Genomic DNA, 13646 nt, shown 5'->3' with positions numbered 1-13646 from the left:
GGGGGTGCACTTGAAGAAACCAGATGTGGAGTTAGTCCAGTAACTGTGACTATGACATTTTCCAAGCTATTCCTCCATGGTGATCTACTTTTAGACTAAAATAATATTTATTTAGAGAGCTACCATGCATCCTAAGTTTGTGCGAGACAATAGCTCCTTACCAAATACACGAGTAACAGAGCTAGTCAGGAATTTTCTAATTGTTCTTTGGCTGGAAATATGCCTCTTTGTCAAAACTGAAACTTTTTGTGGGAGATTTTGTCAGGAAAAAATGTGTGTGGGTCTTTCTAGCTATCTCAATTGTTTAGGCATTTGCCTGAGATATCGAAGACCCACATTCAAGTACTTGCTCTGCCTGATCTGAAGCAAGGACTTGAACCTGGGTCTCCCAAATCCAGGCAAGTACCCTAAAATTAGGCTACAAAGTCAGCGTGTCTCTTTCTCACTCTCTCCTGTTGGAGCTGTTCCAGTTTGTATAAATAATTATGTATTCATTCAATGAGTATTCACTGGGCCAGAAGCAGAATCTGTGTCCTGGTGATTAGTGCACTTGCCTGGGATGTAAATGACCCAAGTTCTAATCCTTGCTCCAATCAGGCAGACCAGGTTTCTTTTACAATACAATCATCAAGCTTTCAGTCACCAAATAGCAGCAGTATGTTGAGCAGACATCTTCACTGAACTATATACAATAGCAGATTTTTTTCAAGATGATTAATTAATTGCAATACAATGGACAGTTGGCATCGTGGAGTTATACCTATGAGATTATGGCCACATTGTTGTGGGATCCTTCCAAACAGAGCACACATACGATCAAAGAAACAAAAATGCATTGCAAGGTAAAATGGAGTCATATGAATAAAGCTCTTTTACAAGCTTAAACACAAAGCATCCTTCCCCATATTACTGTGGTGTATTATATCCCAGGAGACATGTATAACAACAACTTTGTTTTTAAAGTAACTTCTTACAAGGTGACTGAATGCAAAAAGTACAACGCATTGGGAAAAAAAAGTCCTCATGCGATAGACCTTTCAGCAATAATTTGTATAATGTACTAATATGCTATAATGGCAACTTTCTCCTTCTATTATTTTTTCCTTCAGGGTAAAATGATTATCATAATGGGGGAACCAGATGAAAATACTGACCATGTATAAAATCACTTAATTTATAAATATTTCCAGCAGAATAATTTTGCTCCATTTTCTGGAAGGAAAAAAATATATATTTCCATACAAGTACTGTAGTGCAATATCTTTATCTTGAAAGTGAAACTTAAAAATGTAGAATTATTATTTTTTAGACAACTGCACTCAGAAACAAAACAATATAAAACTTTAGAGCGTATAAGTCGAAGCATGAAGGGGCATATGAACGTTTAGCATATCCTGCACATAAATACCGTGCAATGCCGGCTACAACAGTGCCATGTGAACACCTGTTCTCACTTGTAGTGACATTATAAATAAGATGCATGCAGCATTATCTCCTGTAAATGTAAATAAACATGTTTGCCTTAGTAATTAGTGGAACAAGAAGTAGGACTGAGTGGATTTTTTTGAGGTGAATTAAAAAATACCAGTTCTTTTATTGATCGATAGGGCAAATATATTATTATTTTTTATTACAAATAAAGTGAGCACTGTATACTTTTTATTCAGTGTTGTAATTGAAATCAATGTATTTGAAAATGTAGAAAAAACATCCAAAAATATTTATAATACATTTAAATTGGTATTCTATTACTAACATGTGATTAAAACTGTAATCATGATTTTTTTAAAAAAACTAGCTAATTTGTTTGTATTAATCGCATGTATTAACTGCATTTAATTGAGAGTCCCAAATGTAAACAATATGAAGAAATCAGAGAAAGAGATTTGCAAATATCAGAATTTTCCAGATCAGCTTTTACTGAAAGAAAAAGACCAGATCCTGATCCTAGATATAGCCCCTTTGCACAGCTTCAATAGATGCAAAGGGGTCAGGACTGCCCAACTACGGTTGTGATGCAACACTCCCTAAAAGTATTATTATGCCAACTGGAAACTGGAGTGCAGTGAGGCAATGTCTCCTCTGCCCCCCAAAATCTCTTTGTAACAAGGGGCCAGAAGGAGGTGGCATAGAGCCAGCAGCGGTCCTAGTCATTTTGCCACTCATGGTGAAAAATCTTTTTGGCCCTTCTGCGCTCTCCTCAACAAAGCAAACAAATGCTGATACAGTCATTTGGCATTTCCTGAAAGACGATGAATTGACAATGTCCTACCCTCTACCCTCCAGAATTTTCCATGCTCAGAGGTGTCTATGATGGCTCTATGCCAACTAGCGATTCTCTCATGCCAGATGACTCCTCATGTCTATTTCATTAACTTTTACAAACGCTTTGTAAAGAACAAAAATTATGCTTAAAGCATAAAGTCATGGGAATCATGGGGTTTCTCTGAAATCGGATATATGGAAGAGACACTATGCTTTAAGTAAATAGAGAAAAGGGACAAGAGCTTAGTTGTTCTTGATAACAGCACAAATACAACTACTTTTAAGATCCAATTTGCTGTAAATTAATGGACTTGCTCTACGTTGATACCAGTGTAACAAAGCAAAACTGCATCAGGGTTTTTTAAATGAAGTTGCAAAAGGAAACAAAAATAATTTTCTTCTGAGCATTTGAAACACCAAAGTAGAGAATTAAATCATGAATGCATGCTCTCAGATGAACTGTATGCTGTATTCATTAAGATTATCTGCCATCATCTTGCAGTATGGGGTAGCGGACTAAAATTGGATTATCAGGACTAATATTTTGATTCACAACTAAGAAACAGTTTTAAGTGTTTATTTTTTTTTATTCCCCACCAGAATAAATTAAAATTCTGGGAATGATTCTTTAAGGAACTTTACCAATTTTCCTCTTAAAATACACCCTAATACTTTTTCTATCAGTATAATTATATTCAGGTTTTTAAAATAGATAGATAGATATTAAATTACTCATTGTGGATTGAAAATACATGACAAATAAGTGAGTAAAGCAACTGCCAGGGAGGGTTATGAAATAAACAACACAAAATAAGAAGAATTATTAATGGTGTTTACCATAAGAGACAGATAGCAGGAAAGATAAACTAAGCTGGTTTAAAAAAAACAAAACAAACATATATGCTAGTTTTGTACAGTGTGTATGTCTTGAAAAGAAGAACTTCACTTACTGGGTCATTAGGATTGTACTGGATGACATATTCTATCTGGCCATTGGGACCATCATCTATGTCCAAGGCACCATTGTTCCCAGAGAATCCTGTAAAGATGGTCGTTCCAACTGGTGTTAACTACAACAAAAACAAAAAGAATATACCTACTTCAAAAACACTTGGGAAAAAAAAATAAAGGCTGTCATTTCCTCTTCCAAATTCTTGTGCTAAAAATTCAAAGAAAATATGGGGACAAGTTATAGACCCAATACTGTCACTCTCTGGTTTAGATCATGTTATTTCCCCCAAAAGAGGATTAAAACCATAAATGGGGTTGACTCATATAACTTCCATGTATCAAGATAGTCATCTCTTTGTCAATATACTTTTGAGTTAAGGGCCAACAAGCTTTGGAAAGGAAGAGAAAAGAAGAAAGGAGAAGGAAGAGGAAAAGAGAAAACAAACAACTGACTCCCTCTTTAGACTGGGGAAGTGTAAACTAAAAAGTCAATATAAAAAATTAAATATGTATGTATTGTACAATGCATTTCATGAAAACATTGAAAGTACAGTGCAAGATAAATTATATATATGCATGTAAAACAATATTTATAGGTTTAGTAATCTTAATATATACAAGAAAAAAAAAGATTTTAATACTCATTCTAAACAGATATTCTGAAAGCCAACAGAATTCTCGCTACTGTGATACAAAAGCAATGACAATGTTTCAATATATTTTGCTAGGGATAATTTTACACCCCATAAGTTTTGTTTTGAAAATACTGTTTTCCAAACTATCCTAGCAAAGTTGAGAAGTTAGGGTGAATTCCTGGCCCTGATGAAGTCAATTGCAGAACTCTCATTGACTTCAGTGGAGTCAGAATGTCATCCTTAATGTTCAGAGAGAGTCTGGAAACAAAACCAAAACAAATGAACCAAAACCCTAATCTGAACTGTAAATATAAACAGAACATTATTTCAGATTAGAAATTAGCCACCACTAACTGAATTATTGGACCAGTTTCTGCTCTCTTGCAAAACTCTAGAAAACAGGATATGTCCGGAGGATACCACCTGAAGTCAGGGGAAGAGAATCCCCCATTCAGGAAAGAGAACATCAGAGCAGGCACTCCAGTTTACCATTAGCTGCAGTAGTAACTATTGACCCCACAATCACATTCACATTACACAGGGAGTTTTAGACACAGTTTTTAAGCCAAGCTCTCCAGCCATGCTGCTAAGACAAAGCTGAGCTGCCACAAAGTAATTCTCCACGGAACATAGGGTCCAACACAACACCAGTTTTATTGCTTTTCAGATTTCATGTGCAAGCAAAAAGAGGAAAGGATTTGTCCCACAGAGTTTATTAAAAAACAAACATTTCTGGAATAAATGCAGACTATAATAGCCACACTGCCACATTACATAGTTAACAACAAACAGCAAATATTAGTATCTGGCAATTTGCATTGTTTTCTCATGTATCCTTGGTTCAGAGGTTGTGTGATCCTGGTTTGAGTTTTCAAACTTGTTATTTAGGAAGTTTAAATTTCTGTAATCAATATTTTCAGAGCTAACAATAATTACTCTTTAGAATAAAACCCATTTCCTTGCAGAGTCTTGTTTAGGATAACAGTGTGTACAGTATATTTTTCTTAATGCCAAACTGCATTATATATATTTAAACCATAACTATATATGTTTTGCTATTAACTTGATTTGCCTGCCAGTGTCCTATGCTGTAAAAATACTATCCATTCTATACAAGTTGTGAATAAGAGAGCTGGCTCCCCCTCAGGTCCTATTGTTTCCTTACATCAGTCTCCATGGAGTTCATTACCTTGTGATTTGCATCCAAGACTCACTACCTTAAATCTCTGTTGTAAGAGCAAACTTAAAAAAAAAAAATTAGGAAAACAATTGTCTCAGAAACTTGAATGAAGTTGCACAAAATCAGAGCTAAATGCCATAAACCAAGTTGGATATATTATTGTTTTACTATTAAGAACAGTATTTTTCAGGATTCTTTCCTATTTTTTTAAACAGGCTATAAAGAAACAAAGCAAAATAATCAAAAGACACTTCAGATATTTTATGGTGAAATGTGAAACTTTTTATTAAAATAAAATATTTGACAGTCATTGAAAAGATATTTGATTTTCATAATAAGTTAAGATGTATTGTTTCAAGGGGATGTTCATCATAGTGGTGGGTCTGAGGGTCAGTACATGATGGAGAATGGTCTCTTGCTTACGCACAGTCAGAATGGTAAAAAGCTGCGGAGCTCCCTGGAAAAAAATAGGAGGAAATGACTGAGAAGATGAGATGTATATGACCATAAAGGGCTAGCAAGGAAAGGGTTAAGCACTCGGTAAAATGCAGGATTTGTCAGCAGAGCAGCGAGCTGGGGCAGCTATGATGAGGTAAGTAATTTCATGGCACTTTGTAAGAGAGCAACTCTCTCAGACTTGGACTTGACTTCAAGAACCAGGCACTCACAGCAGAGGGAAAAAATTACTAGTTGGAAAACCAATTTTAGCTGTCCAAAGCCACCCTCTTCAAGTGTGTGAGAATAAGAACATAAAATTGGAAAGAAAAGAGTCAGCAAGCAAAGGTAACTAAAGCAGAACTTGTAAATAAGGGCAGACCACATTGTAAAAGGGCAGCAAGATTCTGATTCAGATCAACGGAGGGCTTAGTATTCCACCTTCTGGAGTCAGAAGTTTACACAAGAATCTCAGTTTGTTTCTTTTTTTAAAAGTAAGTTTCTAGAACTAATGGTTGAAGTAAAAAAAAGCTGATTCAAGGCCAGATTTTTAAATGTATTTAGGTGTTAAAGATGCAAATAGGCACCCAACTGATTTTAAAAAGTGCTACAAAAGTGGGAGCTAGGCATCTAGGAGGCTATCTGCATCTTTAGGTGCTTAAATACCTTTAAAAATCTGGCACTCAGTGAAGAATCATAGAATCATAGAATCAAAAGGTTGGAAGGGACCTCATGAGGTCATCTAGTCCAACCCCCTGCTAAAGGCAGGACCATTTTCCCTAAATAATCCCAGCCAGGGTGCAGTCTAGCTGGACTTTAAATAGCTCTAAAGATGGGATTCACTACCACCTCCTAGGTAACCCATTCAATACTTCACACTCTCCTAGTCAGAAGTTTTTCTAATATCCAGGCCTCGACTCTTCGCCCAACTTGCAACTTCAACCATTGCTCCTTGTTTCTGTCTCCGTCACCACTAGAGAACAGTCCTAGCTCCTCCTCCTTGGAGCACCCCTTCAAGTAGTGAGGTTGCTATTCAAATCCCCCTTAGTTCTTCTCTTTCTGCAGGCTAAATAAGCCCAGTTCCTTCAGTCTCTCTCATAAGTCATGTGCTCCAGTTCCTCAATCATTTTGATTGCCCTCCGCTGGACCTCTCTTCCAATTGTTCCACGTCCTTTTTGTAGTGCGGCGCCAAAAACTGGACACAATATTCCAGATGCGGCCTCACCAGTGCCAATAGAGGGGGAATATCACATCCCTCGATTGCTGGCAACACTTCCTACTAATACAGCCCAGTATGCTATTAGCCTTTTTGGCTACAAACGGCACACTTGTAGGCTCATGTTTCAATCTTTCCATCTTACCGTAACCCAAGATCCTTCTTCAGCACTGCTACCTTGTACAGATCATTTAACGCTACTTGAATACAAAGGGAGATTGGGTATGGAACTATGAGCAGATACGCCTTAAGGAAAAGGTATGGTTCATTTATAGTTTATTTTCGAAATCATGTCTGTTAATAAAGTGAGCATCATGGGGTAATTAGCCTCCAGAAAAAATCCAGACCTGGACTCAGCGTCCACAACTGGTCCGTGTCCCAAACTGGACTTTTGCGTCCAAAATCTGGGGGCTTACCTGAAACTCCCCCAAGCTCACTACCGCTTGCGGATTTATTCTCTGCTGCACCAGACTAGGACTCTTGGGGCGTCCTAGTATGCCCCCGGTCACCCCAACTTTCCACTGGGGGCCCCCAAGACCCAGAGACCTGGGTCTTCCCTCTCTTCTCTCCCATCTTCTCCCCCTTTTTCCTGGGTTAGACGTTGCAATGCTATGCTTCACTCCTTGATTACGACCGGAGAAGCAATTTCTAGCTTCCCCGAGGCTAGGCATTTACATGTCAGCTCACACAAAGAATTCCCCCTCCTTTGTCCTATAGCTTTCCCGCCGCTGACAATAGGGAGGTGAGACAGCCGAGTTTGGGCTTTTCCTCCCCCCTCTGCCTCACGTAGAAAAGAACTTACCAAGGTTAAAAGAAAACTTTAAGAAAAAAAAGAAAAAAATTATAAAAACAATAATTTGCATTAGAAACTCAATACAGGCTCTTGCTTTATAAGAAAATTATGAAGAAACAGGTCTGATAAAAAGATAGCCCGATTAAACCCAGTCCAACATCCACATAACTGTAAATACAACACAATGCTCTCTAGCCGAATTGCTTTGGGGTTCCTTTGTACTCACCGATGTGTAGGAGAAGCTTGTGAGATAAATGCAGTTTAGGAGAAACCTTGTTTACTCAACAGCCGAGAAAAACCAAAAGACCCCGGTATACAAATTTCCCGCCCTGGACTTTAAACAATCCAGTTCTCTGATTGGTCCTCTGGTCAGGTGTTTGGTTACCCTTTCCAGGTAAAAGAAACTTAACCCTTACCTTACCTATCTATTTATGACAGCATCAAAAAGGGTGATTTTTTTCTTCACAGTTGTAGGTTTTGTTTGCAGTTGGGTAGGAGTAATTATGATGACTAGAGAGCACTCTCTCATAAGCATAGCGTGTCTTCATCAGACGTGCTGCAGCTGAGCCTAGCGCGCTAGTGTAGACTTCCCCAGAGATTTAGGGACACTCAGATCATAGGGTTGTGTCCCTGGCCATCCTAGTTAATAGCCATTGATAGATAAGTTCATGGAGGATAGCTCCAACTATTTTTTGAACTCAGTTATACTTTTGGCCTTCACAACATCCCATCTTTAACTTCTTCTCATTTAGAAGCCATTCCACATTCCTAAACATTTTTCTCCCTCTCTCTATTTTTTTACAGTTCTAATGCATCTTTTTTTGAGATGGGGAGACTGTAACTGCACACAGTATGCAAGGTGTGGGAACACCATTGATTTAATACATTGGCATTGCAATATCTTCTGTCTTATTTTCTATCCTTTTCCTAAGGATTCCTAATATGTTAGCTTTGTGACTGCTACTGCACATGGAGTGGATGTTTTCAGAGAACTGTATATGAAGTTTCCAAGCTCTCTCTCAAGTGATAACACCTAATTTAGACCCAATCATTTTGTATTTTGCATGTTTAGTTGGGATTATATTTTCCAAAGTCATTACTTTACAATTATAAACACTGAATTTCATCTGCCATTTTTTGCACAGTCATACAGTTTTGTGAGATCACTTTGTAACTCTTGGCAATTAGCTTTTGATTTAACTATCATAAGTAATTTTGTATTGTCTGCAAACTTTGTCACTTCACTGTTTATCCCCCTTTTCTAGATTATGTATGAATATATTGAACAGTCCTGGTCCCAGTACAGATCCTTGGGGGATCCCACTATTTATCTTGCTCCCTTTTGAAAACTGACTATTTACTCCTACTCTTTGTTTCCTGACTTTTAACCAGTTACTGATCCACAAGAGGACTTTCTCTCTTATCCCACGACTGCTTACTTTGCTTAAGAGCCTTTGATGAAGGCCTTGTCAAAAACTCTCAAACTCCAGGTACACTGTATCCACTGGATCACGCTTGTCCACATGCTTGTTGAATCCCTCAAAGAATTCTAATAGATTGGTGAGGCATGACTTCCCTTTACAACAGATGTGTTGACTCTTCCCCAACATATTGTATTATTCTATATGTCTGAGAATTCTGTTCTTTATTGTAGTCAATTTGCTTTGTACTGAAGATAAGCTTATGTCCTACAATTACCAGGATCACCTCTAGAGCCATTTAAAAATGGTGTTACATTAGTTATCCTTCAGTCACCTTGTAAGGTTTATTCCCCACTTTGAACTTTAGGGTTCAAGAAGTGGGGACCTGCATGATCACTTTTAAGCTTAATTAGTAGCTTAAATCTGGTATGCTGCCACCAGCCAGAAGTCTGTGTCTGGCACACCTTCTGTTCCCCCAAAACCTTCCCTGGGGAACCCAAGACCCAAACTCCTTGGGTCTTAAAACAAGGAGAAATTAACCATCCCCCTCTTTTCCCCCCCAGACTCTCCCCTCCCTGGGTTGCCTTGAGAGGCTACACAGATCCAAACTCCTTGGATCTTAAAACAAAGAGGAATTAACCATTCCCTTCCTTTTCTCCCCACAATCCCTGGTGAGTTTAGACTCAATCCTTGGATTCTAAAACAAGGAAAAATCAATCAGGTTCTTAAAAAGAAAGCTTTTAATTAAAGAAAGAAAAGGTAAAAATTATCTCTGTAAAATCAGGATGGAAAATGCTTTACAGGGTACTCAGATTCATATAGACTAGAGGGACTCCCCTCTCCCTAGCCTGAGATTCAAAGTCACAGCAAACAGAGGTAAAAATCCTTCCAGCAAAGAGACAGATTTACAAGTTAAGAAAACAAACATAAGACTAATCCACCTTGCCTGGCTATTACTTACTATTTTGAAACATGAAAGACTGATTCAGAAAGATTGGGAAGTCTGGGTGTACGTCTTGTCCCTTTCAGTCCCGAGAGTGAACGAACAAAAAGACAAACAAAGACTTCCCTCCACCAAGATTTGAAAGTATCTTGTCCCCCCATTGGTCCTCTGGTCAGGTGTCAGCCAGGTTAACTGAGCTTCTTAACCCTTTACAGGTAAGAGAGACATTAACCCTTAACCATCTGTTTATGACACACCTAGTGCAGAGGTTGATTTAAGCAATAGGTTACATAACAAAGTAGTTCTGCAATTTCATAACTTCAGAACTCTTGGATGAATACCATCTGATCCTGGTGACTTATTACTGTGTAATTTACAATGTGATCCCAGACCATTTATCTTGAACCGTAGACATGCAGCCCAGCTATCACACCAGCATGCAATGTTCCATGTTTTTAAGTCGCAAAGTGGGGTCATATGCTGGAACCTGTAGCCTCTATAGACCATACCAATATTAATCAGTAGTGGTGGCTGTTATTTGTTTAGTACAGAGTAAGTTACTAATGAAGCTCTCACTTTGACAAAGCTTTGTGATCACTGCCTTACACATTGAAAATGGTCTTAAAATCTGTGTCTATCTTATCATTTATTTTATTATATTTGCAGTTCTGTGAGTGCAAGTTGTCAGTGTATTAAGGGGAGATGATGTGACATTTTGTATTTCTTAAGGCTACTACTGAAATAGGCTTGTTTCATCTCTGAATTCTCTGGCCCCTGAAAAACAAATGCCATTGACAATGTTAACTTTCAAACATGAAGTACATTTCATTTCCCTTGTGCATATTTCTTTCAAGAAAGTCATACAAAAAGTTATTACAAATTGGCAATACAGTCACCGTTAAACTTTTTAAACAGGTCATTAACATCCCCATCAGATTCCCTGTAAGAAGTGCATGAATACTATAGTACCATTAAGCAGGCAAAAGGTAAAATTTTGGAGATTTTATTGGTGATCACAGTCAATTCAATTCTCTCTCTCTTCTTGTTCTTACAGTATTAAATAAAAATCCATTTTGGACTTACGGTGGAAGGGTGAAGAGAATAAAAATTCACCAGATAAGATGATGAAGGGTTCTATCAGTTTAAACCCCATTGTTGAATTATATTCAAACTGACATAGTTGTGTAAATGGAAAATGTAAAAGGAACCCACATTCCAAAAGGAATGATTTGGTACTATAAAATAAATGAATTACAGTTGCATGTTATAACTGCAAAGGTCAAAGCCTGCAGTTCTGATTTATTCTAGATATAATGCATTAAAGCAGTACAGATTTGCTAACCTTCATGAATTTAGCAATGTGAATTCCATTAGTCTGCTAGCTTGATATCTTTGATTCAAAAGGTGGTATTGGACATCCCCTCACTTCTGGCCCTAGAGTATATTTATTCTTTTTCTCTTCCTTTTCTCTGCATTTTATTCTATACAATATGAATAAATTAGAAAGGAGATTGAACCAAAACCCTGCCTTTGAACACCCCAGGAACTTTAAGAAAATTTCAATACAGATTCAAACTTTAGGGCTCATTGGGATTTCTTCAGATTTTGGATCAGTTTACATTCAGATCTGAACTACAAGTTTCATGTGCACCTCCAGAATGAACTTGATGAACTAGGAGGCGAAATTAATATAATCCATTAGAGACTGGCACAGTATAGACAAAAGCTGCACCAGCTTTCTACACACACATCTTCCAATTTTATTGAGTTTTATCAAATTTATGAAGGTTTTCTGCTGAAGGGAGTAGACTGCGATCACAACAGTCATTTTATCTCTTCAGTATAAAGAAGATAGCCGCCTCAACCACAGTTCAGCTTTTAAAGTGTGCTTCGAGGGCCTGATCCGATTCCCATTGGCCACAATGGGAGCTGGAACTGGGCATGAATGATACCTCATTCAGGGAATACCTTGTAGGAAGAGTACAAATATTAAGGTATTCTTATTTATTGAATAGATCTCACTTTTGACCTAACAAACAACAGGCAAAATTACATATGTATACTTACTGCACCTCTCATTAAAGGAGAAGTTACAGACACAATCTGATTCCTTATTAGACAATTCTGTCTTCAAGACAAAGATTTTTAAATTTGGTTTTCTGGTGTCCATATGTTACAAAGTATTGCCCAAAGCAGAAACCAAATAGATAATGTTTTATTAAGATATTTCACATTAGACCCTGAAATACATAAACAATTCCAGAGAGCAACTTTCCTGTAAAGAGCGCCAAAATAGCAATTTGATATAACAGTAGGTGATTATATAGAAATATATTCTATTCTAAACATATACTGCGGAAACTAAGGGGAAAAATCTTTCCTCCTGAAATTCATAGCCATACTGCTTACTGTTTAACAAATGGTAATGGATTTTGTACAGCAAATGGCAATGCTATGTCATGATAATAAGCAACCAATATGTTTTGTTAATCAGTCCAGAGATGATGTATGGGATGTTCTTATGACCTCTTTTGTCATACAAAATTGCTTTCATACCAATTTCCTTCTGACAGTACACTGTAAAATAGCTTGTGAACTACTGGCCTTTCCCTAGGGTAGAGAATATTAGGGAAAGCTGGTTCTAAAAAACTACAAACTCCTTCTACTTATTACTTCAGTGGAAAAAAAAACAAACCTGGAAGCTCAGTGTGGCACATAAAATGTGACTGTATGTGTTAATTTTTTTCAGACTGACAGCCAAATTAATGTGTTGGAAGATGGATGCTCAGAGTCTCTAAAGAAAAAAAGATGCTTTATTACTTTGAGCACAAAATCAACCATACCATTTTTATGTGTATTTAAGTTTGCCTCAAGACATTTGGTATAGGCCTCTGCATAACCAACATGCTCACATCTCTGCTCTTGGTTTATCCTTCTCCATGTCTCATCCATCATTTATTTCAAACTTCCCTTCTTTCTGCTTGCACTGTTATTTGAACGTTTTCTTCCTTTTGGCCCCACATCCAGTGGGAAAACCTCTCTCCAAAAATTTCTTCCATGAAGCCTTTCTAAAGTGACTGCTGCAAGATGATGACATCACTCAAATTTATGCTAATTTCCCTTGATCAAGACATGCAAGAGAATGAGGATATTAGGGCTGGCCATTAAACAAATGTTCTCTTTTGCCAAAAATTAGGTTTTAACATTTGTTTTCATTCTGCTCTGGAATAAACTAGACCTTTTTAAAATCTCTCTAAAACAATCAGTGAGGGAGACACACTCAGCCCAGAATTGCCAATAGCTCAGTGGTTAGGGCATTCACCTGATTCAGATCAGGGACTTGAACCTGAGTCTCCGATCTCAGGTGAGTGCTCTGAATACTGGGCTAAAAAGTCAATCTCTCCTGCTGCGGCTATTCCACTTCATATAAATGAAGAAAATATTCACTGGGTGCATGTGACAGAGAGAGACACTGACTGAACTCTATAGCCAGATGGTTAGACACTCAGCTGCTCTCTCTCCCCTTTTGACCAGAAATTCCATCCAGGAGCTGAAATACCTTCTTGGTGAAATTTTCATAGAAACAGATACGTTTCCATGAAGTTTCTATTATAAGAAAGTGACATTTTCTGACAAAAACCTCTATTGTCTAAAGGTTTCCACCCAGCTCTAGATTACCTACATGAGTGGATTTATTGAGGCAAGCTGCAACTTTCTTAACTTTAATGTCAACCCTCACCAAACTTCCAGGTATTAGTTTGTCCATTTCATTCCAAAATACAATAGCCTAGTAAAACACCAGCATGG

The 13646-nt window shown here is 37.5% G+C and overlaps 1 protein-coding gene across 1 annotated transcript in view; it reads right to left on the bottom strand.

The window, feature by feature from the left end:
* The window catches only part of PCDH15 (protocadherin related 15), a 1383724-nt gene that overhangs the window by 447458 nt on the left and 922620 nt on the right, over nt 1–13646 (bottom strand). The window contains exon 9 of the mRNA XM_075072657.1: nt 3216–3335. Within this exon, the coding sequence (XP_074928758.1) occupies nt 3216–3335 (120 nt within the window). The remainder of the gene's footprint in view (nt 1–3215; nt 3336–13646) is intronic.

This window comes from Chelonoidis abingdonii, chromosome 15 (assembly GCF_003597395.2).
Source record: "Chelonoidis abingdonii isolate Lonesome George chromosome 15, CheloAbing_2.0, whole genome shotgun sequence".
In the NCBI taxonomy this organism is placed as follows: domain Eukaryota; kingdom Metazoa; phylum Chordata; order Testudines; family Testudinidae; genus Chelonoidis; species Chelonoidis abingdonii.
This window is presented reverse-complemented; position numbering and strand designations above follow the sequence as displayed.